General features: G+C 41.3%; 2 protein-coding genes across 2 annotated transcripts in view; one reads left to right on the top strand and one right to left on the bottom strand.

Moving 5' to 3' along the window:
• Positions 1-4,124: 4,124 nt before the first annotated feature.
• Positions 4,125-22,965, top strand: zfyve9a (zinc finger, FYVE domain containing 9a; the record flags this gene model as incomplete). Its single annotated transcript, XM_079224435.1, has 17 exons — positions 4,125-4,194; positions 5,432-6,858; positions 8,803-8,902; positions 9,323-9,499; positions 9,674-9,837; positions 12,103-12,232; positions 12,614-12,736; positions 13,399-13,554; positions 14,364-14,588; positions 16,154-16,236; positions 16,435-16,539; positions 18,015-18,165; positions 18,386-18,466; positions 19,419-19,581; positions 21,825-21,930; positions 22,382-22,558; positions 22,804-22,965. The coding sequence occupies 17 exons, from the start codon at positions 4,125-4,127 to the stop codon at positions 22,963-22,965; spliced, it is 3,600 nt and encodes a 1,199-aa protein (XP_079080561.1).
• Positions 22,966-24,602: 1,637 nt separating this feature from the next.
• Positions 24,603-27,463, bottom strand: part of cc2d1b (coiled-coil and C2 domain containing 1B) — an 18,524-nt gene continuing 15,663 nt past the window's right edge. Inside the window, exon 26 of the mRNA XM_079232961.1 lies at positions 24,603-27,463. This exon is cut by the window's right edge and continues 488 nt beyond it. The gene's annotated coding sequence lies outside the window, so the exon portion shown is untranslated.

The raw sequence follows: 27,463 nt of genomic DNA, 5'->3' as shown, positions 1-27,463 counted from the left end.
ACACAATTAAATGACCTAACTAAAACGTCAATGATTATTTGTAAGGTAACTCCACCTGATGTGTGAGGAAGTGAGCGCAACTCCCTCACAGGAAACAACAACAGGAAACAGTCTTGTTCTGACAGCAAGAACTTAATGAACTGCTTTAACGTTCTAGTTTGTCTGAGCTTTCTTGCTGTTTATGCCCTTGTCTTATTTAATTTGGCTGCCATGCCAGGATGTCCAGTCAGGCATGGTTTATCGTGTTAGTGGTCTGTTAGGCCATTTCATTATTAGCATGTCTGGCTTACACTGGAGGCTGGAGCACGGCTGTGCTGTAAGGGACCAACTGCAGTTTGCTTGTTTTCATATGTTTTTTGCTATCATTATTTTTGACGCATTAAGATGTAGAACATGAAGTGGTCCACCTTTTTCATAATTCATTATCTGTGCAGTGACTTCAAATCAAACACCAAACTGGATCCAGCTGCTGAGGATGTTTCTCTATTTTATACCATTTTAAATCTAATACCTTTTGAGTTTTGGACTGTTGGTCGGACAAAACAAGTAATTTGTGACTGACATTTTTTGTACTATTTCGTGACATCTCCAAGACCAAACAATTGCTTCATCAGCAGATTAATCGTAATGAAAATAGATGTGGAGCGAGATTTTGTTAAAGAAAGCATTTTTGTAGCCGTGTAGAAGGAGGTAGTGCGCAAATGAGACTTGGTTAAATAAGTTAAGCAAAACGTATCCCAGTTTTGATTATTAGTGGTTTAAGTCGTACAGGACTAGGAGGCCACAGTCATGCAAGGGGCTCTTCGAGGCTGTACTTTGTCACAGCGGCGCTTTGAGCTAACGTCATCCACGTGAATCGTGTAGATTCGAAGAGTTTTTGTTTTTTGGGGGGGGGTCAACGCCCAGCGTTTCTGAGATTGGAGTGAGACACGGAAAAAAACTGAGGTTGTGATCATTTTAGCAATAGAAGATCTTTGACATGTCGAGTCTTGGCCAATCAAAGTTAAGATGTCTACAGGCTTCATTTCCCTCCCACCAGTTTTTTTTTTTTTTAATGGCAAGCTAGTCAGCTTGCTAACATGTTAGCTAACATTGTTGGGAGAGACAGCGAGTGAGATTAATGGCAGCGGCGAGTCCGTGGCAGCGTGTGACGTCAGCCAGGTGCAGGAGAGCGCAAGTCAGCGGCACTGGCAGTTCTACCTACCGACACCTGACTACTACTAATTATAATCTAGATATTTCAGTCTGGACCAAAGTCGATCGACCGGATGCCTAGAGCTGTGCCATTAGCATGGCTAAACATATTAAACCTTCACAAATGTAAAGAACTGCTGGTTTCACAAAGTTTTATATTATTTAAATGTGAATATTTTGGCTCTTTGTCCAATTCTCAAGCAACTTTATGACAATATTCTGGGCTCTATTAAATTGTGTTGGACATTAGTTTGTCATTGGTTTAGTCTTTAAAATAGTTTATAGGTCAATTATAATAACCGTGAGGTGAGTTCCACTGTCTTACACTATTCTTGCTTTACTTCAGGTCACACCACATTTAATAGTTGACTGATGCACTCTCATGCACATATGTCTCCTTTAAAGCATCTTCCCAAATTTACATGTCTAAAAATACAACTCCTTCACGCACTTTGACAAAAGATGCATTATTCAATGCTGCCTCTGCAGAGTAATTAAATCTTAATCGTGTGTGTGTGTGTGTGTGTGTGTGTGTGTGTGTGTGTGTGTGCGCGCGCTTGTTCAGGTAGATCCTGATGAAATAAAATGTTGTGGGGGTAAACCGTGGATGCAAGGATTGCAACGTCCCCGGAGTGTGTGTCCAAAAGCACTTACAATTTTTAAAGTCCAAATTATACCCAGTGTGTATTATTAGTCAGTGTTGAGCAACTTAGCATTGTTAAATGACACAAAAAAAGTGATCATGAAATATTTATAAAATTTCTATTTGAGCGGTGACGTCATGCCACAGTTATTGTGCCTAATCTGAGTCATCGTACTCCATCTGGACTGCTTGCCTAAAGGGTTGTAACGTACTCTAATTAAAGCACTGTTGCTTTATTTCATTCACTAATGTATTATTTATTTTGTCAATATTCTTAATTTAAAGTAGCCTTTTTTTTAGTTGGTGCAATTATTTTGGGTATATTTGGCTCTGATCAGTGTTTCCTTCAACCGCGTCCCCGTTGTGGCAGGAATGGTTCGACCCGCAGTACACATTACATGTGTAGCCTCCTGTCCTGGGCCTTCACTGTTTTGTGCTGACGTTATGTCCATACGTGCACCTTAAACTAAGCGGAAAATGTGTTGACTCTGCGCCTTTCTCCGAAGCCTTCGCTCTGCGGAATATCTGGTCTCTAGTGTAATCCCTGGCCGCTCTTGTCTTTATGAGAATGACTGGCACACACACACACACACACACACCTCTTTTCCTCTCATCAGCAAGGACAGATTGTGCAAGTTATCTACAATTATTCAGGCTTCTTCTGTTTTCCATTCATGACTGATTGCCTTGTTGAGCGTGGCTCGGTAATTGTTCACTATGTATGATCATGTACAGTACACAGAAGAAGCGAGATGTACTGTAATATCAACTGAAGCATGGTGTTGTTCATTAAAGTCCCGTACTTATCTAAGATTTTGTTCTAATTTATCATCAGCGTGATGGAAGGAGACATTGTCTTTGAGCTGTCTGATATGAGGTTTTTTTCTTTATTTCAACACGTGTGTATCATATGCTTGAAAATAGGGCTCCAACTAACGATTATTTTTTATCATTGCTAAATTCAGTAAAATATTTTGGGTATAAAATATAGTAAAAATGCTCAAGGGGAAATCTTGAATTGGTTTGTTTTAGAAAACCAGCAGTCCAAAACCCAAAATGTTTTTTATAATGTAATATCATATGACAAAGTGTACAATCCAAAACATTTTTGAAGCTGTAACTTAGTAAGTGTTTGTCATTTTTGCTTAAAAGTTGTAGTTTTTTTTTTGTTGGAATGTCTGTCACCTTTTATTGTAACTAGCAGCATGCTTTGAGGTTGAGAAGCAGCTCTTTTCCTGATCGGTGTTCCCTTCATGTCTAAGGTGTGGGCGCTGGGCGCTTGCCAGACTGGGTGAAGTGAGAACAGTGAGGGAAACCTGCTGACAAAAAAACACCACCTGGGACTGCTGGGGAGGACCTCTGTGCAGGTGAAGTCTGATGGAGACCGGAGCCTTATTTCATTTTCTACAGGAACTTTTCCCCTGGGTCAAAAAAAACATTTCCTACCATTTATGTTTTAGCATAAATCTATCATTCAAACTAAGATGCATACTATGTAGGCTGTCAACAAAAGTACACTATTTTTCCTTTCCTAACTATTCCCTTTATCCAAATTAAATAAAGCAAAGTAACCACTATGGTTATTTGGTTGGATGTGTCAAATAGAGCCAAAGTGATCAGTCGATTGACAGAAAGTTTAATGGAAACTATTTTTATTTATTGTTTAAGTCAATTTATAAATCAGCTTTTCTTTAAAAAAAATAATCTGGTTCTGGCAAAGATTAGCTGGTTTTTAAAACAATGTAAATGGAGTATTTGGGGGGTTTTGCAGTAAGATGCAAAGATGTCACCTTAGACTTAAGGAAACTTAGTATTTTTTGTGATTGTCTTACGTTTAATTAACATGGGGTCAATGACTATTGATTAATTGGCAAAAATAATCTGTGGATTCATTATGTTTTTCATAAAGGATGGACCCATGCATTGTGCATATGTAAAAGCCTTAAGAACCCCCTTGACTTAGTATTGTGAGAATTTGATACGTTTGTATTCTGGATGTCACCATGTCAATATATTCCAGGTCATATCATTTACTCCATAATCTTCCTAATCTATCGATCTCTGTGGCCCAGAGTTATCACAAAAGAGAAGACTGGCGTGGGAGGGATATGAGGAGTAGGAACAAACTAGAGTTAGAGCAGATGTTTCCACTTAAATCGTATTAAAGTGAGACATGATACAGGCCATCTGCATACAGTATGGGAATGTGAACGGACTAGGTATTAAGGACACGCTCTTTGTGCGTCTAGGTTCACACGGCCGTCGGCAGGGTGGAGCTTCCTGACCCATGGAGAATTACTTCCAGGCCGAGGCCTTTAACCTGGATAAGGTGCTGGACGAGTTTGAGCAGAACGAAGGTGAGACAATTTAAAAAAAAATGATTTGGAGACGAGGCGGGAACAAACAATGAGTCATTGTAGTTGAGAAATGGAACAAGGTTTATCTGTGGGATTGATATTTCATAGAAGTTGTGGTCAGGTTATGTAACCCATGAGTAAATCATCAGGGCTTTTGACAATCAGCCACCACCCAATGCGCTTGAGTAACAAATACAGTTGGTGATTGAGGGTGTGCAGAGAGGGAATAGGACTAATTGGATTATCAATTTCCCTTGGGCTTGTGTGAAACTATGTAATTGTTGCAAGACAAGTATTTTTCTTCTTCTTCACACTTAATGCTCACAATAAGTGAAGAAATTGTGTTTTGTTTGTTTTACAGTGCTTCCACAGAGTTTAAGTAAACGCACATTACTGAGCTGTGTATCTGCAGACTCTGAGCTCTCCAGTACAAACAGTCTGCCTATTATCAAGGAAAGACAGCTTCTTCTTTTTTTCTGGATTTATGTTTGATGATGACCCCAGAAAAATACCAGTCTTCCACACACAGCATATTTTGATGGTACTGTGAGCGCAGTGTGTATTCTGGCTGTGAGTGATTATCTGTGTGTCCTCTGCCAGAGATCCAGCTTGGCAGATTAACTCTGAGTGAATATGTGTGTGTGCTGTGCTTGAACCTGGTTCAGCACATACTAAAACAGCTTAGCATAAATTCCAGTGGAGAGAGGAGAGCACTGACGTTACTGTGTGAGAAAGTCCTTTGAATAAATATTATAAACATTTTTGTTTGTACTGCACAGCGTTCATGTGTCAGCTTGACTGATGGCTCCCAGGGGGGGCCGAGTTGTGTGGCCCACTTTCTCAAAATTTCCCAGTCCATACATACCAATTTCCTATTCCATGCCAACCTAATTTCTTAATTTGTCCCCTGGTTTCTTCCTTCCATCTTTAACTCTTTCGATCACCTGGGAGCATGGATCTTTTGTATTAGTTTTCTTTAGCATTTTTATTTGAGGTGTATTTTTATTTTTTTCCTTGCCACTTTTTCATGTCTTTAATGTGACAAACCAGCATGGTTTCCAAAAATGAAGGTACTTATGCAAGATATTGATCAAATTATATGGAAAGTGCAGCAAAGCCACAAATGGATCAAGCACTGCCCCCACTTCAACTCCTCACATAAAGACTAAGGTAAGTTCAAATAAAGTAAAATGAGATGGAAATAATAGTCTGTTTTCCTCTCTGCTTTCTCTGTCAGATGAGATTGACAATCCCATTCTCTTGGATGCGAAGTGGACTCAGATCCTTGCCCCGCCAGCCCACCTGCTCTCTCTAAACCCTGCCCTGACCCACGCAGATCTCAGTCCGCAGGAAAGTCCGCTGCCCTTCAAAACTCTCCCCAACTCCTTGTCGAGCGACTCCCCGGGGAGCGACCCTAAAAGACATCCCAGTCCAGAACCTCAATCCTGGGTGGAGGAGAGGCCGGCAGACGTCCACAGCCCACCTCTACTTCAGCCCAACATCGGCAAACTGGTGGGCACAGACGACCTCTTGCCGCCCCCTGTGAGGGCCTGTACTGCTGTGGAGAATGGCTGCCCTGCCAGCCCACAACTGGATGGACTCTGCCAGGAGACACATTCTCCTCCAGACAACCTGCCTGGTGCTTCTGACCAGGAGGCTAAACCTCGTCAGGAGGAGAGGGTTGCCTTAGCAGCAGGAGAAGGCGCCGCTGTCAATCACACTCACTTTACCTTTGAGGTTACATTAGAACATGAGGATGAAACTCTGTCTCTGAAAATTCATCCAAATGTGCAACCAACATCACAAAATGGGGAAAGTTGCACAGAAGGGGCCAATTGTAGAGAAAAACAAACTGCAAACTTAAAAGAGGAGCAGGTAAAAATCCTCTTAAATAGGGGGAGAGATGTTCCGGTTGGTTGTGAGGTGGAGGTGAATGGTTTCTCACCTGCTGACAGGGAGGAGATGGAAAGGAGATGTGGTCCAGAGGAACAGATGGACCAGCTCCTCAAGATATCAAGCCTTTCCAATGGTTTGGAGAAGGAGAGCAGTAACCATTCCAAACTTGAGGAGGAGGAGGAGGAGGGGGAGGGGGAGGGTTTTTCTCCCTCTCCCGTCCCCTCGAAAGAGGACTCTGTCACTGAGGAGAAAGAAATGGAGGAAAGCAAGCAGGAGAACAGCGACATAGGAGCAGTGGGGTCAGGTAGCATCCAGCCAAAACTCCACAACAATCGGCTGCAGCCGGTCAGCGTGCCGTACGGAGGGGCTCGACCAAAGCAGCCGGTCAGCCTCAAGCTCCAAATCCCACAGCCGCTGCTGGGCCAGGTCCAAAATCAACTTGGCCCAGCCACCATCAGCAGGAACAAAAACCAGGAGAACCAGTGTCGGAGAAGCACGCCCTCTGAAACTACGCCCAATGGGGTTTATCAGAGTGCAATCGGGGTGAACGGAGACGGTGTTTTACACTCTCCACCCCCGATGCCCTCGGAGAGCCCAGACAATGACCTCCAAGCAGGCCAACAGGGCACTATGTGCAGGAAACCTGTGAGCTCCTTGGGGGAAGTTGCCCCTGTATGGGTGCCCGACTCCCAGGCTCCTGTCTGTATGAAATGTGATGCCAAGTTCACCTTCACCAAGAGGAGGCACCACTGCAGGGCTTGCGGCAAGGTCAGTGGAGTGTTTTTTCTTTTAACATCTCGAGTAAAACCCTGTCAGACTTGCAATAAAGAATATAGCAACCTGGCATTTTTAGGACAATTCTGCTCCGCAATGTATGGGTTGTGTATTTATAATTCCTTAATAATTAGATAATGTGCTGTCACTCGAGCAGCTACACTTAAAAAAATGACCTTATCTCTGAAGCATCAAATGGGTAAAGGGTCCCTCAGAATAATAGAGACTCCATTTTGCACATTTGAAACAGTCATCCAGAAATCCATCTGACAAAGGAATGTATACATCTCCTAACCTTACAGTAGTTTGTAACGGTTAAAATAACAGAACGCAGTGCATCCATGAGATATTAATTGTATAAAGAGTACATGACATTGAAAACTCTTGCCAAACAGCTTGTGTGCTGTTACTATGCTGTTATCATTATTGCTTTCTCCAGCTGTTTCTGCTAAATGTTCACACTTCTCCTGGGGGTTTTGTCAAAGGGCATTCTGGGAATTACCAATTGATGTTGGCCTTTCAATGTAGGTTTAGGGGACCGCAAAAACATACAAAATACTTGATTAAAAAAAAAAGATTACATTGGAGCAAAATATTATGTTTTTTTCTTTTACATTTATCCATTACATTTCTATTATCGGATTTTAGCTGATGCCTTCATCCTGGGTTTCTTATGACAAGGGGGTAGCCTTATAGGATCTTTTTCAAAAACATGTTGACATGGACACAATGGGGCTGCAACTAATAGTTAATTTAAATATCCATTCATGTTCATACTATTTTCTTCATTATAATTTCTTCTCTAAAATATCATTGACAAAAAAAGAGAAAGTAAAACCGAAAATGAGGTCTTCCAATCACTTGTTTTGTCCAACCAACATATTCCGTTTTAATTTGACAAAAAACAAAGCTTGCTTGAAAAAATAACTACAGAAAATTAAGTGAGAAGTAAAAGGTTTACTGATTTGTTTTCTCTGGATTGACTCCATTATTCATCAATTAATTGTTAAATCTATTATTCACACTTACCTCGAATCAGCAAACCGTAAGATCTGTAATGTTTGACATCAAGCAGTCATAATTTTTGCAGAAAATCTTAAAATAAACTGGACATAAATAAAATATCACAACTGCAAACAAAACGGGATAAATAAGTGTTTCTTAATAAAAGACAAAAATATGGCATGCAAGGAAAAAAACATTAGAAATGCTTTTCAACTTAAAGTGCATAATGGGCATATTCCAAACAAGGAATTTTATTAAAAGAGCTTTGGTGAGGAGGTAAATCAAATGACGTACTTTGATAGATGAGTTTTTTTTTATAGGTTTTTCCTTGCAGATAAACTCAGTGGGTGTGCAGGTAGCTCTCGAGGATTATGGCCACCCACACATGCAGCGGGGGATCCCCGCACAATGCTTCAAAGTGAAGGTGTGGTCGCTGACACTGCACTGGAATATCTCCCAACTGCCACCTAATTTCCCATGGTGATAAACAAACCTACTCTGATACTTGCGCAGGGAGGAGCTGGCACTGCGGTAATACTGACACCACCACCGTGGGCCGCTAACGATAGACGCAGCGGGGTCCTCAGTGCACCCACCACCAGACTGGTAGATCCACAAACCAGTTTATGATGGTGCTGTTAGGATCTGAATGTTACTGGATAATGATGTGTAATGAGGTGCAATAAATGAAAAGTGCCCTGTGCACAGCTGCAGCTCATTGAAGCCCCAGCGAAGTACAGGAAATCAATAGCCATAAAAGTGTACATTTGCAGCACACTTGCAGTACATACCAACTGATTTTCAATTCTTCACCTTTTTAAAAAAAAAATCCATTCTCCAAGTTAAGGTAAATAATTTGTAGAACTCTTTCTCAGTGTGCTCATCCTTTTGTAGGATGTGGTACAAATGTATTTCTTTGTCTGTGTTTTTCAGGTGTTCTGTGCGACGTGCTGCAGCCTGAAGTGCCGGCTCATGTACATGGACAGGAAAGAGGCTCGCGTCTGTGTCACCTGTCATTCTGCTCTAACCAGTGGTGAGAATCATTGCAAGTAGAAATTGTTCTTTCTAACTTATATGTTGCATTTTTAACTTTTAAGTAAAGCTTAACTGCAGTATGACTGACTGGTTGTTCAGCACTCTTCCTCTTGACATAAATGCATTCTTTTCAACAGGAAAGTGCATTAGTGTTATATTATAGCATACATGTGTAATATTAAATGTATTATGGCAATAATACAGTATTTAATAATGATACTTTTATTAGTAATATATTTCTGTTTATAGATTTGTCTTTTTTTTTTTTTTTTTTTAAAGCACAGTCACTCATCCTGAACACATGACACCTGTTTCTATGTTTGATTCAATATTGCTAGAAAGAGGTTTTCACCAATCTGTGTAGTTTTTAGACTAAACAAAATACATTTTTCCTCCTGGTTTTCTCTTTCTCTGTCAGCTCAATCATGGGAGACGCCGGCCACTGGACGCAACCAGAGTCCGAACCCCAACAACCCAGCAGAGTACTGCTCCACCGTCCCCCCCCTGCAGCAGGCCCAGGCCTCTGGGGTGCTCAGCTCCCCTCCGCCTACCGTCATGGTGCCCGTGGGAGTCCTGAAACCGGCGGGCAACGAGGGTACAACCTTTGCCGAGAATAGAAATGCTTGTAGTGTTTTTCATTTTCACCTTTTTACAGTGTCATTCTGTTCTCACTACTTTTTAAACAGGTGCTAGTTCTGATAATGTTTTACATACCGTTTTCATTTACATAACCTTATGGTGTTTCACTGTGGTTCTCTCACCTTTTTAGTGTCCCTGACCCGGGAGCAGAGGAGGGTGTGGTTTGCTGATGGGCTGCTACCCAACGGAGACACAGCAGAGTCCCCCAAACCTCCAACAGCCGGCTCAACCCCGTCACAGTCACTGGCTATCTCCACGTATTCAAACAAATCCTCCACTTCTGAATCTTCAGAGGTAGGCACGGCACGAAAAAACGTTCACCCACAGCTAATGCTATTACGAGAGCTTGTTATGGTTCTATTAGCTACTCTGAAGCCACAAAGAACTCTTTCTGTGGGTTTCTTGGGGATTTGCTGGCTGGGTCACAGACGGCAGTGAGTTTCAAGGAAACATTCCTTGTTTGCTTAATCAGAATTAGAAATCCTATTAGACGGGAATGCTTAAAGGAAATGCGTTTAAGTTTGTCTCGCAAGAAATGTCAGAACAGCAAGTTGAATCTGGTTGTTTTAGTGGTCGTGCTGCTTGTACACTCATTGGACTTGGCCTGTTGAACAGAATCCATCAATCTGGGTGATGCTATGCAAACAGAACTTCAGTCTAAAATTGGACTTTCACATGACGACATGAAAGTTATATTGGCAAGAACTCGGTAATGAATGGATTTGATTTCATGGTTTATCAACATTGTAATGTACCAAAGTAGGGCTGCAACAACGAATCGCTAAAAATCGATTAGCAAATGTGTTGGCAACGAATTTTATTATCGATTCGTTGTCGCGCGATTATTACGGCAGTCATAAAGTCGCGGAGAGAAAAAAAAAAAAAAGAGGAGCAGAGCAACTGGCCGCCAGCGTGTCTGAGATTGAAGTGAGAGGCCGAGAAACGCTGAGGTCGTGATCTTAGCAAAAATAGAACATCTTGGATGTGACGTGTCGCGTCAGCTAGCTATCACGTTAGCTAACGTGTTTGGGTTATGTATTGTCGTTAAAGTTACGTTATGTTCCGTTTCAGTTCAGTCTTGCTTGTAGAAAACCGTAACGTAGTGAAACATGCCGTAACCCCCCGGTCTGGTTCAGTTCACACTGTCACTCGTTAATAATAATAATACATTTAATTTATATAGCGCTTTTCCAGATGCTCAAAGACGCTTGACAGAGACGGAACAAAACAAAAATATAGAAACAAAACAAACAATCCCAATAAAATAAGAAAAGACTGGAGAAGCTGCAACAGAATTAGTCCTGCAGTGGAGGGTAGGGAGCAAGGGTTAGCAGGTGAAGCCGAGTTTGAAGAGGTGTGTTTTGAGGGCTTGCTTAAATGATGATAGGGTGGGAGCTTGACGAATGTGGATGGGGAGGGCGTTCCAGAGGGGAGGTGCAGCAGCTGAAAAGGCCCTGTCACCCCAGGTCCGACGCTTGGTCTTGATGGTCTTCAGAGTGTTTAAATTGGCAGACCTGAGGCAACGGGTAGGGGCGTTCAGGGGGAGGAGGTCTGAAAGGTAGGGAGGGGCCAGATTGTTTAGGGCTTTGTAAGTGGTGAGTAAGATTTTAAAGTCAATCCTGTATTTGATCGGGAGCCAGTGGAGGTTGCGTAGGACCGGGGTGATGTGGTCATAGCGGCAGGTGGAGGTGAGCAGTCGAGCGGCAGAGTTCTGAACATATTGAAGTTTGTTGATGATTTTGTTGGGGGAGCCGTAGAGGATGCTGTTGCAATAATCAAGTCTAGATGTTATGAGGGCATGGATGAGAATTTCAGTGGTGACAGAGGACAAGGAGGGCCGGAGGCGAGCAATGTTCCTGAGGTGAAAGAAGGCAGTTTTGGTGATGTGGTTGGCGTGGGGTTTTTTTATTTATTTTTTTTATCCGATTAATCGAAAAAATAATCAACCGATTAATCGATTATTAAAATAATCGTTAGTTGCGGCCCTATACCAAAGTGGCTTAGTTTTCACAAGTCAAATTTAGTCTGTTTTTCATCTAACTCTGGTGCGGTTTACAGTTGTGAACGCAGTAATCATGCTCTGATATGGACCAAAACAACCAAATAGACCTTAGTGCACTTTGATTGCGGTGAGATCATAATCCAAACCAATTACAGGAAGTGACATCAAATATTCTCCTTTTGGTCTTAGAGATGACACATTTCTAACAAAGCTTGCATTACAAACTAGTTTCTTGGAGTATGAAAGAAGCTCATCAGACATGGCGGGTCCAACAAATCATACTATCAATTTTTATTCAACCTTTTCTTCGTGAGTTTCACTTGTACTCTGAACTAAGTCGGGATCAATTTGGCCTCTGCTAATCTTGACCCTTTTTTTGTTTCTCAAAAGTGTCCCAACTTAAAAAAAAGAAGAAGAACTTAATAGTTTTTTGGCCATAAGAACGATGGCACCCACATGTATTTCACAGCCATAAAAACCCTTTTGGATACTGCATCTCACTAAATGTTATGACTTGCATCTCATCCTACACCCCCGCCCCTCCTCTCCACCCCCAGGCAGCCCATACCCCTGTTGCCCCGGTGGGCAGCCCCGTGGGCAGCTCCCTCAGTCTGATCCCGGAGGACGGGCTCCCTCCCATCCTCATCTCCACCGGAGTCAAAGGAGGTACGGGAGGCCACATCACAGGTGCTTGCCCTCATCCTCACCATTCTGCTGCCTTCTCATTGCTCTGTCAGCTGCTGTGTTTGTGCTTGTTACGTGTGTTTTACATGTGCTCTGTATCATGGCTCATGTTTCGACCACTCATTGCCATTGGGGGGTGGGGAAGGAGGCGGAGAGAGACCGAGAATTGTTCATGCGAATGTAGTGATGATGATAGAAGGAATTTTGAGGGTCTCTGTCAACTAGGTCTGATCACCATTACCTTCTCTTACCTCACATGTGACTTCTTTATCATCCTCAATCATCACATCTCCGCTCCCCTCTCATCCTCGGCTCTTCCTGTCGGTTTACCTAACTTTATCTTGGCTCTACCCTCCTCCTTCTTGTGCTCAACCCCGCCTGCAGACTATGCAGTGGAGGAGAGGCCGTCAGAGATCGTCCTTATGCAGCAGCTGGAGGAGGAAAGTCCAGACCCCCTGGTCTTCGTGCTCAACGCTAACCTGCTCGCCATGGTCAAGCTTGTCAACTGTGAGTATTTTAACCCTCCCGTCATCTTGGGGTCAAAATGATCCATCAACACACATACATATACATATACACGGGTCATTTTGACCCCAAGACGACGGGAGGGGAATGCATGGCAAAACATAGGGAACTTTTGGAAAGGCAAAAAACTGAGTACATTTTGTTTTGTTTGTTTGTCATGCATGTGTATGTTCTTGTTATAACCATTTATGGAATATGTAGTGAGGGATCACTTCTCAGTGAGTCATTTGTTCATTTATTAGGGAACTCTGCTGCCTATTGTATAATCTGCTCTGCAACAGTGATCAAAGACAGAATTCCACAATGTTAAGCTCTTAATTCTTAGCAGGTATGAACATTTTAAGATATACCCTTTTTACCATTGCAAGAGGGAAAACACTTCTTTTAAGACGGATTGGACATGAGTTTTCTCAATTACATTTTTTATCTTCCTCAGTTTTTATTGATGTAATGTTAAACACTTTATGCCCTTTATGCATTCAATTCAGACTTGTGTTGGAAGCGGTGGAATGAAGTTGCTATGTTTGAAATAGTTAAAACGTAAAGGTTGACGTCATGAATCGTACAAAATGTTTATGGCTCTCATGTAACTTGGTAACTATCCTCTGTAGCGGTCTGATGTGGTTATTTTTTTTAACCCACAGATGTAAACAGGAAGTGTTGGTACGTGACGACTAAGGGCATGCATGCCGTCGGCCAGGCAGAGGTGGTCATTCTGCTCCAGTGTCTACCTGACGAGAAGACCATGCCGAAAGACATCTTCACCCACTTTGTTCAACTCTACCAGGAGGCCCTCAGTGGTAAGAACACAACCAACAGCTCCACCAGGGGGCACACAAGGTTATTGTCCACTGCTGCTGAAGTGAGTCTTTGCCTTTTTCATAAAAAGTGGACATTAGCTTCCTGCTGTCAGGTCGCCTCTCTCCAGGCTTGACACCTCACCAATGCTTATCGTGCGTTTTTAACTCCGTATGCTGTGGCGCAAAATCGGCTAATATCGGGTGACTTTGATGGCTCGCTCCCCTCAGGCTGTTTCCTTTTTTCATATTCACACTGGGGCAGTTTCAGGCTGGAGGAAGAGAGACATATTGTGTGAGTCATTTCTGATTAACTCGCTGTCTGTCAAGTCTTGGGAAGAAGTGCTGGTTTTAGCAAGTCCCAGCCACTGAGCTTTGTCATGCCACTATTGCGTTATGTGGCATCTGTAGCAAGCGATTCCTCTTCAGATAATTAGTAACATGAAGCCCTTCTGGTAATATGAGGCTGTAGGACGAGGAGGCAAGATACCGTTTTATTCATTGTTGTAGAACTTAAATCCGACTAGGCAAGAGCATTTATCCATACAGTAATCCCAGGTAAACACTAAAGCCACTGTCTTTCATATTTGCCTCCCTTTTCAGATGATGATACCGTTTTGTCTCTTATTTTCCTCCTTTGCTTCTTATTTGTGTTCATTAACATAATTTTATTCCTCTTATTTTTCTATGCCTTTCTCTCGCTTCCCCCCCCCGGCCCGGCCTTCACCTCTCTTCTTTCACCAACCCCTTCTCCTCCTCCTCACATCTCCTTTATCAATAACATCTCTCCCCTTCTCCCTCGTCTCCTAAAGGCAACGTGCTGAGCCACCTGAGTCACTCATTCTTCACGCAGAGCTTCCTGGGCAGTAAGGAGCACGGTGGTTTCCTCTACATCAGCCCCTCCTTCCAATCGCTGCAGGACCTGCTGCTGCCTAACCCACCATACCTCTTCGGCATCCTGATACAGAAGTGGGAAACGCCCTGGGCCAAAGTCTTCCCCATCCGCCTCATGCTGCGGCTGGGCGCAGAGTACCGATGTGAGTGCAGATGCCCTGTGGGGCTCACAACTGTATCGGATAGTGATGGGGGATTAAGTATTATTCAATGATTTTAAATATTATTTCAAAGTGTTGACATACAGTTTAAGTTCACATTCTATTTCATTATCCATAAAGAAAACTATTAGTTGCAAGTGCAAAACAATCTATATTCAAATAGACAATACAATAACATGATTGTCCCACAAAACAACTGAGTTTCAAAATGAATTCTTGACCTTTTGGAAACGGCAGATTACAAGACTCACCTCGCGTCCATTTGGTAGTTCTGGAGCTTTCCATCATATCACATGATTTTCATAAGCAGATAATTTTCTTTCTCCAGTAGTCATGGACATGTAGATGTTCATATTTCAGTATGGAGCAGTATGGTTTCATTATTCCCCCACTATACAATATCTCCCGAAATGGTGTCCAAAAAAAGGATACAATGTCACATTTCTGATGTGGGCAATCAATAAGTATTGCTCTACGGTCACAAACTTTAAAAAGTCTGTGAGAGAAATGGTTCAGTTTGTAGTCCGGTTACACAACCGGACTACAAACTGAACCATTTCTCTCACAGACTTTTTACACTGGTATAATGTGACCAGCAAGATGATTAACAAAGATTATACGTTTCTGTATCATGTTGGAACCAAACATCACAAAGTTAAATTTGGTGAAAGGGAGAGTAAAATATTAAGATCCAGCCTGATCTAGAGAGCTTAGTATGTCAATTGTCAGATGAAGCCTGTAGATGTCAAACCAGCCTGCTCTACATTTTTCACAGCTTTTCACATGGACCAGGAAGTCTTGTGAGAAGTTTGATCTCCACCAAATCCCCTTCTCTCACAGGCAGACCTGCTAGCACGGAGCGCCGCCTGACTCCGCTAAGCCTCTTGCCTGCTTCTAGCGAGCTTGAATAGAATAGATTAACAAAGCCACATACAGTTGAGGCTCTTAAACACAAAATGCCACCATCACCATGAAATTAATCCACCACACAAACCGTGTAGCTCTCTACGCCGGTACCTCTTACCTTAAGCAATGACCAGCAGCAGTCCGGGTTGCTTGTCAGTGTGCGGATCCCCGCTGAACTGCAAATTGAGGTCGAGATAGTTTTAAAATGAGATGGTGAGATCTTATTTCCAGCTGTTTGCTGAGATAAGGCTAAAAATATTAATCTAATGAGCTTTGGTTGCTGGAGAGAAAAATAAAACCTGTACAGGATAGAAAACTCAGGAAACACAAGTTGTGCAGTTAATAAAAACATTAAAAAAAACTGGAAACTCCTACAAAAACATAAACTGATGAAATGGATGAATAATTCTATCTGATGAGATAGAGGCAAATCAAGACATCCCTTTCTGTAACTTTTTCCTCGCCAAGGCTCAACCCAAAATGTTAAAATGATTTCCCAACCAGCATCATGTTGCTAAGGAACTGAATGAGACACTTGATGAATGAAAAATAAGTATCCTTGACATCAAGGTTAACAACATGTTAATAGAAATACAGTTCCTTTGTGGATTTATCAACAACTAAAACATTTTGTTTTGCAGTTTATCCGTGTCCTCTGTTCAGTGTCCGCTTCAGAAAACCCCTCTTTGGAGAGACCGGTCACACGATCATGAATCTGCTCGCAGTATGTTGCTTTGTTTCTGTCATTGTTTATTTTCAAGGTCAAAGAGCTCTGATTTATGCATATTAGCCTCAAACACATTTTGCAAAATGTAGAGCATGCTGTGTGTATGTAGGGATGTGACCAAGTGTCCTTCACAGACATGACATTTAAAAATACAGTTTCTTTGTGTCCTCATCCTTTTTTCCGTGCCTGTCTTAGGACTTCCGTAACTACCAGTACACGCTACCGGTGGTGAAAGGTCTGGTTGTGGACATGGAGGTAAAAAGGACGAGCATTAAGATCCCCAGTAATCGTTACAATGAGGTGAGTGTCTTGCATCTGGTCATCGCGTACCAGTTAAACGTCCCCATCTGGTTGTACTTATCATAAAATGCTCTAATTGTATTCATGATATGAATTTACTTATTATCCGTTTTGCCCACTGTGTATTTAGCTACACAACCTTAAGTAATGAGTCATGTCGAACATGGAGGCTTTTTTTGTCCTAATATTACCAGAGCATTTTTTTTATTATGAGAAACTACTGAAATACACAGAAGCACATTGTGCCACTGTCTTGTTGGTACTGATTATGAGAACTCCATTCAATTAGGCAGTCAATATTACACTGGCAGTTTGGTGTCCACATATGATGGTATGCAAGGTACTACATTTTCTTTTATTATTCAAATTGCTTCCTTGACTCAAACACAACTCAAAAACAGAATGGATTGAATCATTACTTAGCTTTTTGAATTTAATACATGCAGCCAAAGCTGGATAAATATAAGACATCTACAAATGTGGTGCAAATATTAAAGGGATGAAGGGGAAAGGTGAAGGTCAACAGGAAACATCAAAGGAGCCTGAACAGAGTCCAAATACAAGCGACACGAGACCTTCCTTTCCTTTCACGCAGTCTTGGTCCAGTCGTTTGGTTCACACCAGAGTTTGATTGACAGCTTTCACACCAATCAATCTTGTTGTCAAAAGCGCCCCAAAACTGCAAACCTTCTACTTCAAACATGTGTATTCTAGATAGGGAGGGAACGGCTCTAATCTCTTTCCATGTGTCTCATGTTGCACATATGAGCTTTTTATTCTCTTCCCCAAAGTCAAAGATAATTCTTCTCACACAAAAATGAAGGCCTCCACCACACTAATGACATCAGTGGAGGAGGCTCCTATTAAGCTCCCTGATCATCAACGCACACACATGTTCATTCTGCGTAGGTGATGTGTGACAAACTCTCCAGGGGCCCTGCAGCTGAACATTAGGCGTGGGCTGCCGACTTGTTATAACGCCGCTGCCTCGAAGGTGTGAATGAATGTTCGACCAGAAGAAGTGATACGCATAAAGCACCATTTGGCTAAGAAAGAAAGCCGTTGTGGAGAGAGTGGTGCTGGTTGTAGCGTTTGGCTGCTGATGCAGTAACAGATGGGAACCCAATAATGTGAAGTGGAGACCGCTTCTCAACAGCTTGCAGGCGAGCCTTTAGCACAGCAAGTGGTTAAAGCACTCCAGATTTTCAGTTTTATTTCTGATTTGCAAAGGATGGCTTCAGAAAGATGCAGGGGATTTAGCTGTTATTATGTGGGATCTTCCAGCTATTGATACTCACCTACCATGTCGATGTTTTGCTTAACAATCTGTCATCTCTACGCCATCCCATTTAACTCAATGACTTTACCCACAAGCCCATAAGGCTTAACCAGGCAGCCTGTATTAAGCCCTTTTTCCTGAGCTCACACACCCAAAGGGCATCTTAATTAGACACGGATATTATTTGTCCTTGCAGCTGATGAAGGCAATGAACAAGTCCAACGAACACGTGCTGGCCATGGGGGCGTGTTTCAACGACCGGGCCGACTCCCACCTGGTGTGTGTCCAGAACGATGACGGGAACTACCAAACGCAGGCCATCAGCATCCATCACCAGCCTCGCAAAGGTGCTGACACAGAAACATATTTCATCACATTTCCTTTTATTTCTCACCCAGTCTGGTATTTATGTCCATCCAATTGCCCGTAGCGCTCAGTTAGCCTGAAAATCTTCCTCCTGTTACATCTCCAGTCCTGTCTGATGGCCTGAAAGTCATTTGACCTTGATTCATTGTTGAGATCTTTGAGTTGTGGTGATTTTTTTTTCTCTTTGTATTTTTTCTACAGTTACTGGAGCCTGCTTCTTTGTATTCAGTGGTGCTTTGAAAGCGTCGTCGGGCTTCTTAGCCAAAACCAGCATTGTGGAAGGTGAGAAATGTGACTAAAGAAATCTTGGCTGTAAAAATGCTGAAATATTGGTTTGAAATATTTGTATGAAGCTCCCGCACAAAGAATAAGGCCCACGTTGCCACAAATTAATAGTTAGAGATGCAAATAGGGATTTTTCTATTCAGTTATTTTTATAGTTATTTTGCACAACTCTGGATGTTTTATAATAGAAATATTGCAAACCAATCAAAGAGACTGTTTTATGCCATTAATGTATTCAATTATTTTAATTTGCATCAATGTGCAGGAGCACATTTATTTCCCCCGATATTAAATACACCTAAAAATATATAATATTTCCCGCTGCTATCTGCAACAGTTACATGATGATAATAACCTGGTTATTTTTCAAATTTGTGTTCTATCTGTCCGGCTTAAATCAAATTCTTTGATTTAAGCCCCACAGTTTCCTGAAGCTCATGGGTACACAGATACAGTACACAAACGCAAAGATGTATTCAATTTACAGCAAATCTTCACAGTGAAAAGCTGAAACCTTTGAATTAAACCAGACCACATGAAACCAAACCACATTGGCTATCCAGTGATATGCTTCTTTCAAGTTTTTGGGTTTCGCCAATGATGGACTTGGGGAAAAAAAAGAAGTAGGAAACATTTGCAGCAGAGGCCCTGACTTTTGGTTTCTGGTATTGGTCAAACAATTTTCGTATCTGGTAAATGCTCCTACTGTCCAGCTGCACACCTCCAATTTTTAACAAGCTTTCTGTTCAGTTGTCTCCAACCTTGATAGCGTTAACATAATCCTCATGAAGTAAACTGATCTTCACATGTGGTTTCCCCTTTATTTTATAACGATTAATTGTTTATCGAAATTGTTGAGTAACGTTCTGTCGATCGGCTAACAAGATACATGTACTATTTGTTTCAGCACTAATCAAATTAATGCATCTTTTCTTCTCGCCACCCTTAGACGGTGTGATGATCCAGATCACAGCGGAGACCATGGACTCTCTACGTCAAGCCCTAAGGGACATGAAGGACTTCACCATCACATGCGGTAAAGCTGACCAGGAGGAGAACCAGGAGCTCGTCCACGTCCAGTGGACGGAGGACGACCACGACTTCAACAAGGGGTAAGAAAAGATGGTGCCGCAAATGGCTGCAATGGTGTTTTGGTGAGCCCGTTTTGTCTTTGTTTGTTATATTGTTGAAATTGACATAAAATAAAGCCTGAGGCCGATCCTGCGTGCTTGTGTAGATTAGGTTTCACTTTCACACTTTGCAATAAACCTGAGACTTGAACAGTGGAGACCTGGTGAACAGACAAGGAGAGGGAGATGAAAGAGATGCTTTTATGTCACGGACAATTGAACTGATGGCCTCCCAACCGCTGTTTTTACTACTTTGCTATAAAAACTTATTATGCATGCTCGGGGAAGCCCTCTGGAGGAAAATCTTAGCCAGGTGGAATGATGTGGCTTTGAGATGGAGACCAATGCAATAAATTTTACAGCAGTCTTGATAAAATCTGCGAATTAAATGTGACTTTTCACTATTGGATATAATTAAGGCCTTTCAGCAGATACTTTATCCCTTCATTGGCCAAATATTATCTGCACAGCAGCTGTTTTAACCCTCATTTCACAAGTTTAGAAATCTGTTCCGCCAATTTCCCACCTCGAGACGGAGTAATACGTCTGGGAATGATGAATCCCAGTGTTATGAAGGAAACGGGACGAGCTGGTTGCTTGTGTCCAACTGACTAAAGACACTGTCATGTGAAGCGAGTGAACCAATCGCAACACTCCACTGATGATGTATTTGTATCTGTGACCTCATCTGTGCCTGTGAAAGGGTATTTTATAAAGCAGGCGAAATAGTCTCAAAAAGCCCAGCACTGTGGAAAAGTTCTTATTTTTACTTTAAAAAAAAATTGGACACATCAACATGGACTAGCGAAGCCGAGGCTCGAAACACCGATCCTCTGACTGAAAGTCGGATACTCTAACCACTGACCCACAGTCACATCACAACCCTCTCCCAATTGATTTTGAGTTTTGATTTTGACCCCGGCATTATTAATATTGTGTCTATCTTTATGATATAAGTTAATAATTGATGTATTGGCGTCACAAACATAATTTATTCAATTTAAAGCTTCACACACCAAAGCCATGGTGTCGTTATGATCACGCTGCTTGTTTTACATGTATTGTCCACTTGGTGGCGCAGTAGAGCAAATCGAGCCCCGTGAAGCTTCGGCCCATGAGCGAACCAATTGGATGGAAAGCTTCAAAGCTTCAGGAAGCTTCATCTCGCCATCACTAGAGAAGAGATGTCTTCATTGTGTCCATGCTCATCTGGCCTTGGCCCATCTTCTTCTCTTGAGTTTTATGGCATTTGCCAGAAACCACAAGTGTTTCAGTACAGCTTTCTGCTGGACTGTATGTGAAAAGGTGCGAGATGAGACTGTTCCTGAATGTAGCGCATGTGTGAATAGTGAAAATCATTAATGGTGCTTGAAAGATTATCCCAGTAACTGGGAAGTACATGTGTAAACGTTTCTAGTTTGCTGCCATCAGATCATGATGGTGACAACCTACCTGCATTAGTTGACTTCCTTCTACATTATGTGCTTGACTTTCATTTTCCTCAGGCCTCCTACAATTGTATTTTTGTGCTTCACCGCCGGTCGAGGCCAGAGGTTTTCGGCCTGTGTCTCATTCTCGTGAACCTGAAACACGTCCACTTGGACCCAATGATGAACTGATTAGATTTTGGTGGTAAAAGGTCAAAATCACTGTGACCTCGTGGTCATCCCATTCTCTGGAATATTTTTTATTTAATTTTTGTACATTTGATGACTTTCACAACATACTATATGACATTTGTATGTCACGCTATACTATTACATTTATTGTTAAATTTGTATGATGGTGTTGCAGCCTATCTAGTGTGCCTAGGGGTACACAGGGCGTAACATACGGGTATCACAAAACCTTGGCAAAGGTGGCACAAAAAAAGGAAACGATAAGGCGTATGAAATACTTAGGGGGCAATACGTAGCATTTATTGACAATTTACTAATCAACACGGGTAAACCAACTAAAATGGAAGCAAAGGCGTCAGGATCTCTAAGGCCAAAACAATAAACCAAAACCCCACACTAGCTAGAAAATAAGGTCAACTGGCCTACCGTAGCAAAAAGAAAGACGATACTGAGCTCCTGACTATCCACAAAACGGGAGAAAACAGAAACAATAACTCTTCCCAGAAGAGGGCAGAGTTAAGTCAGAGGACTATACGGACATGTTTATGTATCCTTTATGACCTATACAATGACTTAAGCTTCAACACTGTTGTTTTGTGTCTTTAGCGTCATTAGTCCCATTGATGGGAAGCCGATGGAGTCCATCATCAGTGTCAAGATCTTCCATGGCTCTGAGTTCAAAGCCAACGGCAAAGTCATCCGCTGGACAGAGGTACACAGTTGACACTCAAACTCATCATTTCACTGGAGAATCAGTAAGAAAATCAAGCCGCCACAGAAGTCTCACAGGGAAAATGTTTGTTAATACTGTGAGGCTTTATTCACCAGAAATGTACCGTAGGTTTAAAGTAAAGTCTGGTTCATTGACATATTAATACATTACATACTGGATGCAAAGTATGGTCTACTGCAGCTTGAACCTGGTTTCTTTCGCTGTTATCTGTAAAAAAAAAAAAAAATAATAATTAACTCAGCCCAGTTGACACCATAAGGACATTTAATGTATTTCTTCCACTCCATTTTTAGTAATGATCAAATAATCAAAAATATGGATCTGAGACGGATGTTTAGTTCTCTTGACCGTTGCATGCAGTTGGAATTTTTGGAGGGGTCGGTGTTTGTTTGAAAAGCAGTGAAAATATGATTGTGTTTCTATTTCTCAGGTGTTTTTCCTCCAGAGTGAAGATCAACCCAACGGCCTGAGCGACCCGGCCGACCACAGTCGGCTGACTGAGAACGTGGCAAGAGCTTTCTGCACGGCGCTTTGTCCGCACCTGAAGCTGCTGAAGGAGGACGGCATGGCCAAACTGGGACTGAGGGTCACACTGGACTCTGACCAGGTGGGACCTTTCAGATATTACAGAGACATTATCGTCTTGTTCATTTAGATTGAAGGAAACTAGAGACAATATCCAAGAGCAGCAATCTTTGGTGGAATTATAAATATCAAAAGGTGTCAGGAGGTTGTTTCTCTGTGATTGGAGAAACTATTCCATTTATATAATCGAGCAAGCACACAATGTAGAAAGACTGTCGCTCTAAAAGCATCTGAAATACGGTATTCTTTGCGTCCTCATTGTTACAGGTGGGTTACCTGGCAGGAAGTAACGGCCAGCCTCTTCTGCCTCAGTACCTGAGCGACCTGGATAGCACTCTGATCCCCGTCATCCATGGCGGGGCGTGTCAGCTGAGCGAGGGCCCGGTGGTCATGGAGCTGGTCTTCTACATCCTGGAGATCATCTCCTAGGAGGCTTTGCCTCCAAACACCATTTACTTTATGACATCATCTCCCTTCAAACGTTTGCACTTCAAGCCTGAAAGAAACGTCGGCATGCCAGGCGGGGTAGCATTCCTCAAGTCAAACCTATGCATCCAACCGCCATCTGCTCTGCTCCAGAGGCTGCCTGGGGCCCGAGGAAGCTCCGAGCGGGATCATCTGCGTGTCCTGTGTACTGAACCGCTCCTGATGGGTACTTCTGGTGTTCATTTGAGGTGCTCCGAGCAGGATTTGAACACCAGCGATCATACTGTTGAACCCCAGTGTGGTGTTACAGTGCCTATAAAAAGAAATAACCCCCTGGAAGGTATTTCATGTTTACTGTCAGTGCAACATTGAATCAAAATAGATTTGATGTGAAAAAGACCCTCTCTACTATGAATCACAAAACAAGTTTGCACTTTAGGACACACCCAAATAATTTCACGCCGCAGTAACTCTGTGGGAAAAGTGAGCACATCGTCAGTGCATAGAGATTTAATTCTGACTGTTTTGTATTATTACTCTTACTAAATGCTGAAATGTTCCACTAAATCGTCCTTCAGACTGAAAATACCGGTTTCACATGGTTTCCCAGTAAGATGTTTTATTTATTATTATTTTGTTTGAAAAATGCAGCGCAAATGAGTTCTACGTCCAGTAAGATAGTCGAAAACTAAGCGGCTTCGTACAACGGATGAAACTGTCGAAGCCGCCAAAGCTGGAGGTGAAAAGTTAAGCAATCATGTATTTTATATTTTGAGCAAATGTGTCAAAAAAAAGCCACCCCTACTTGATTCAATGTTGCAGAACGATGAAACTTCCAGGGAGAATGAATACTTTTCATAGGCGTTGTGTGTAGCTCACCCGTTACTCCAATGTCACTGTTGCAGCTGGGGCGGGGGTCCTGAAGCGCTGGTCACTGACCTCTGTGTAGCACAGATGCTCTGAACAAGGGACTCGTATCCGCAGCTGAAAAGTCTGGACCTTTCCCTCTGAAGTGGCGTTAAAAGGGAAATCATCAAATTATCAGATGGGGAGATGGAAGGTCGTGAGGTGAGGGTTTTTTGCTTTTTTTTGCACCACGGTGCTCAGTGCCTGCAGCAGCGACTCATCAAGCGAAAAAGGAACATTAAGCTTTACTCATTAATCACCAGATGCTTTAGTTCGTGGATAAATCCATTACCTGATGTACATATTTTTGTAGGCGTAGTAACTTCTCCATTCTAACGCTGCATTTGTAGCCTCCATAAATCCCAGATAAAGACAGTGACTGTCATGGACTTCCGACTGACGCTCTGTGAAATAACATTACAAAAAGCCTTTTTGTCCTGCAGTAGACAGCTGACCTTTAAAAAAAAAAGAAAAAAAAAAGTGCAATGCTTTATTGATAAACTTAATCTGAGCATAAAGCTGAAGAGGGAAATCAGTTTTTAAATCTCATCAATCAACTTTTGTTGGAAAAGCCACTCCAGTTATTTTAAAGAGAATAACTGTTGACGATGTAAAGTGTATGTGTGTGTGTATATATATATATATATATATATATATATATATATATAAAAATAAAAAGTGTGTGTGAGAACTGTATTAAATTGCAGAAGCAGTGCACTGGATTCTAAGCCATTAAGAGGAGGGTAAAAGTGAGCGTCGGGGTTGCCGCTGTGTCCTGGAAGACCATGTTTTTTTTTTTCCCCAATAGAGAAAAGTTAAGCGTTTGTAAAGATCCGGGGTTCCTGCAGAAACAAGAGTTTAATTGACCTGAAGCTGAATGTATTTCATCTTACATTTCCTGCAACGTTATCATCCCTCCCAAAGCCCTAAAATCATGAACATCCTGCTCCAGACTTTTTAGACCTGCATAGGAACCCTGTAGATTTGAAAAGGCCTAAACTTTAGTGCACCTGTAAACCGATCTCTGCAGCCACTCTTTCTGCTCTTGACTGTGCTCTCGTTCAGCAACATGGACCTGGAAACAATTATAAGAATGTATTCCTCCCGTTTCTGTTCAAATCTGCAAAATGTGTGTTTTGTTTCTGGCTAGACTAATCACCAAAAACCACCCTGTCAAAATGTTCTGTATAGTAATCATTATGCATTATGGCAATGTCTCCATCTGTAATCATGCTAATGTAAAATCAAAAGGGGCTAAAGAAAAAAGTACTGGTTCAAGAGGTTCGAAGCATTTTATCGGTAAAAATCAATCTCGTCATCACAATTTGAAAATCAGACAATCACATGAAAATCTGCAGACGAGCCAACGCTTCTAAATTAGACCTGTAGCTGTTCTGTATTCGTTACTCAATTTGAAGTATTTTAGGAGCCACTGTAGCAAAGTATTGTTAGTGAAGCCGATTTTAAATAACGTTCAGTAAAGACTGAATGAGAGGTCAAAAGGTCACCAGTTCTGGGTTTATTACTGTGATCATACCAGAGTTGGTGCATCTCAATCACTGCGTCTTCACTGTGTGACGTTCATCAGCCACCACCGGCAGTTCTGTTTTTATAAATTAGCATTAATGAAGAGTTGAGGATTTATTTTTCTGACTTCCTGTTTTCTGTTACACTTTCATTTTGGCATTAACTGATGTGTGCAATATGTCCTAAATCCAAAAGAAAAAGGTGCAATTTGTTTGACTGAAAAAGTAGCATTTATTTTATGTTAATGTATTTCGTTGTTCTGATCTAAACCTATAACACTGCATGCAAACAAGCTTGAATCAATAAGAGCAAATCAACTTTGCATTTTAACAGTTATACCGTCTAGTTTGTTTTTGTGGATGAAACCCAAAAAAATCCATTCAGTTCCCTCATTGCCTAGGTTTTGTTAAAATATATTTTTTTCTTTTTTAATAAACAGTCAAAGTTTGAAAAGCCAAAAACCCTGTCCTTTTTTCTTTTACACTCAAATGTCAAGAAATGGTCTTTAACAAAATTGTTGTGTATGTATGTGTATGTGTGTATATGTATATGTGTGTGTGTATGTATATATGTATATATACATATATACATATACATATATATATATATATATACATATACATATATCCAGAATTAAAAACAACAAAGCCTTGATTCCGTTTTATTATTATTAGAGATTATTATTATTACAGAGGTTACCATTCTATAAATATAAACTGTGTGACATCGACCTTTGTAAACCAGTATGTTTTAACAAAATAAAATGTATGTTTTCATTATTTAGGGCAATGTTCATGGTAAACTAAAGATTGCATTAATGATGTTTCCTTAAGGAGCAAAAACAGAAATCTTGACCACAGCATCGTCTCACGAAATAATGTCTTTGACAATTGAGGTAAACACGTTTAGAAAATGCATTTATTACAATGCTGCAGTAAAGGGTCAGTTCATCAGATTGGTTAATGTTCACTTTAAGTATGTATTGTCCATTCATAGCTTAAAGTTGAGATTGGAAGTTCATTGTTGTCCTTAAACTATTTCTAAAAAGGTAATAAAGAAAAAAAATCAACTTTCAATCTCAACATCGTTTTCAGTTATTTTTTTCAAACCGCAGCACAAAATGAATTCCATATTGGTTGAAATTCCAGCAGACAAGAAAATGGAAAGCCGTCCTTAATTTGGGTGAACTGGCCCTTTTTAATCCCCTTTTTTTTTATCTCAAGATTCAGTCTGTTGCATAGTTGTAAAAAGTGGTTTTACACATTTTGGGAAATGCACCCTTGACAAGAGTATAATGAGAAGATTGATACCGCAGATGTTTGCGTGTTAAATATGTCGCAAGTCGGGAGGAGATTAGCTCAGTTTAGCATAAAGAGTGGAAGCGGAGGGAACCGGCTAGCATGGCTAGTCCAAATTTGAATCCAGCACCTAAAGCTCACTTATTGGACTTTTGTTAAATAGTGAGCTTTAGATGTGTATTGATGTATACACGGTATCGATATCATCATCTAACTCTGCAAGAAAATAAGTAAGCACATTTCCCAAAAGGTCAAACTATTCCTTTTAAGTAAAATATGTACAACATACGATCAAAGTTTAGTAAATAATGGATGTCTTCCTTAAGGTGAAATTCAGATTTAGCTTTTTAGACGTTAACAGGTAAAGATGAGCTAAACTCAGCAGTTGTGATTCTGCACAGATGTGTCCTATAAGTGTAAACAAACATAAATTTAACCTTGCTAAAGCCAGAGATGAGTGAGTGCAGTTTAGTGACCAGTCAGAGGACTTGTGGATCAAAGTGAAAGGTGCCAAAAAAAAAGAATGTGGTATTCAATATAATGGTACCTTTTTTATATAGCATCATCATTTCTTGGCTTACACCTTAAAAACATCTAAGAATATCTGCGTTCTCACACTGAAAATCAGATGAAATGTGTGGGGAAAAATAGTCGCGTCACACAAACTCTTGTCATCGTAACAGGTTTGTTAGCTAAGAGGCCATTTCAAATATGCAGGATTTTACAGCAACAGTGATTACTTTGGTATTAGTGCATAGGTGCAGTTCTAG

This window comes from Taurulus bubalis (genome assembly GCF_910589615.1).
Source record: "Taurulus bubalis genome assembly, chromosome: 1".
Taxonomy (NCBI): domain Eukaryota; kingdom Metazoa; phylum Chordata; class Actinopteri; order Perciformes; family Cottidae; genus Taurulus; species Taurulus bubalis.
This window is presented reverse-complemented; position numbering and strand designations above follow the sequence as displayed.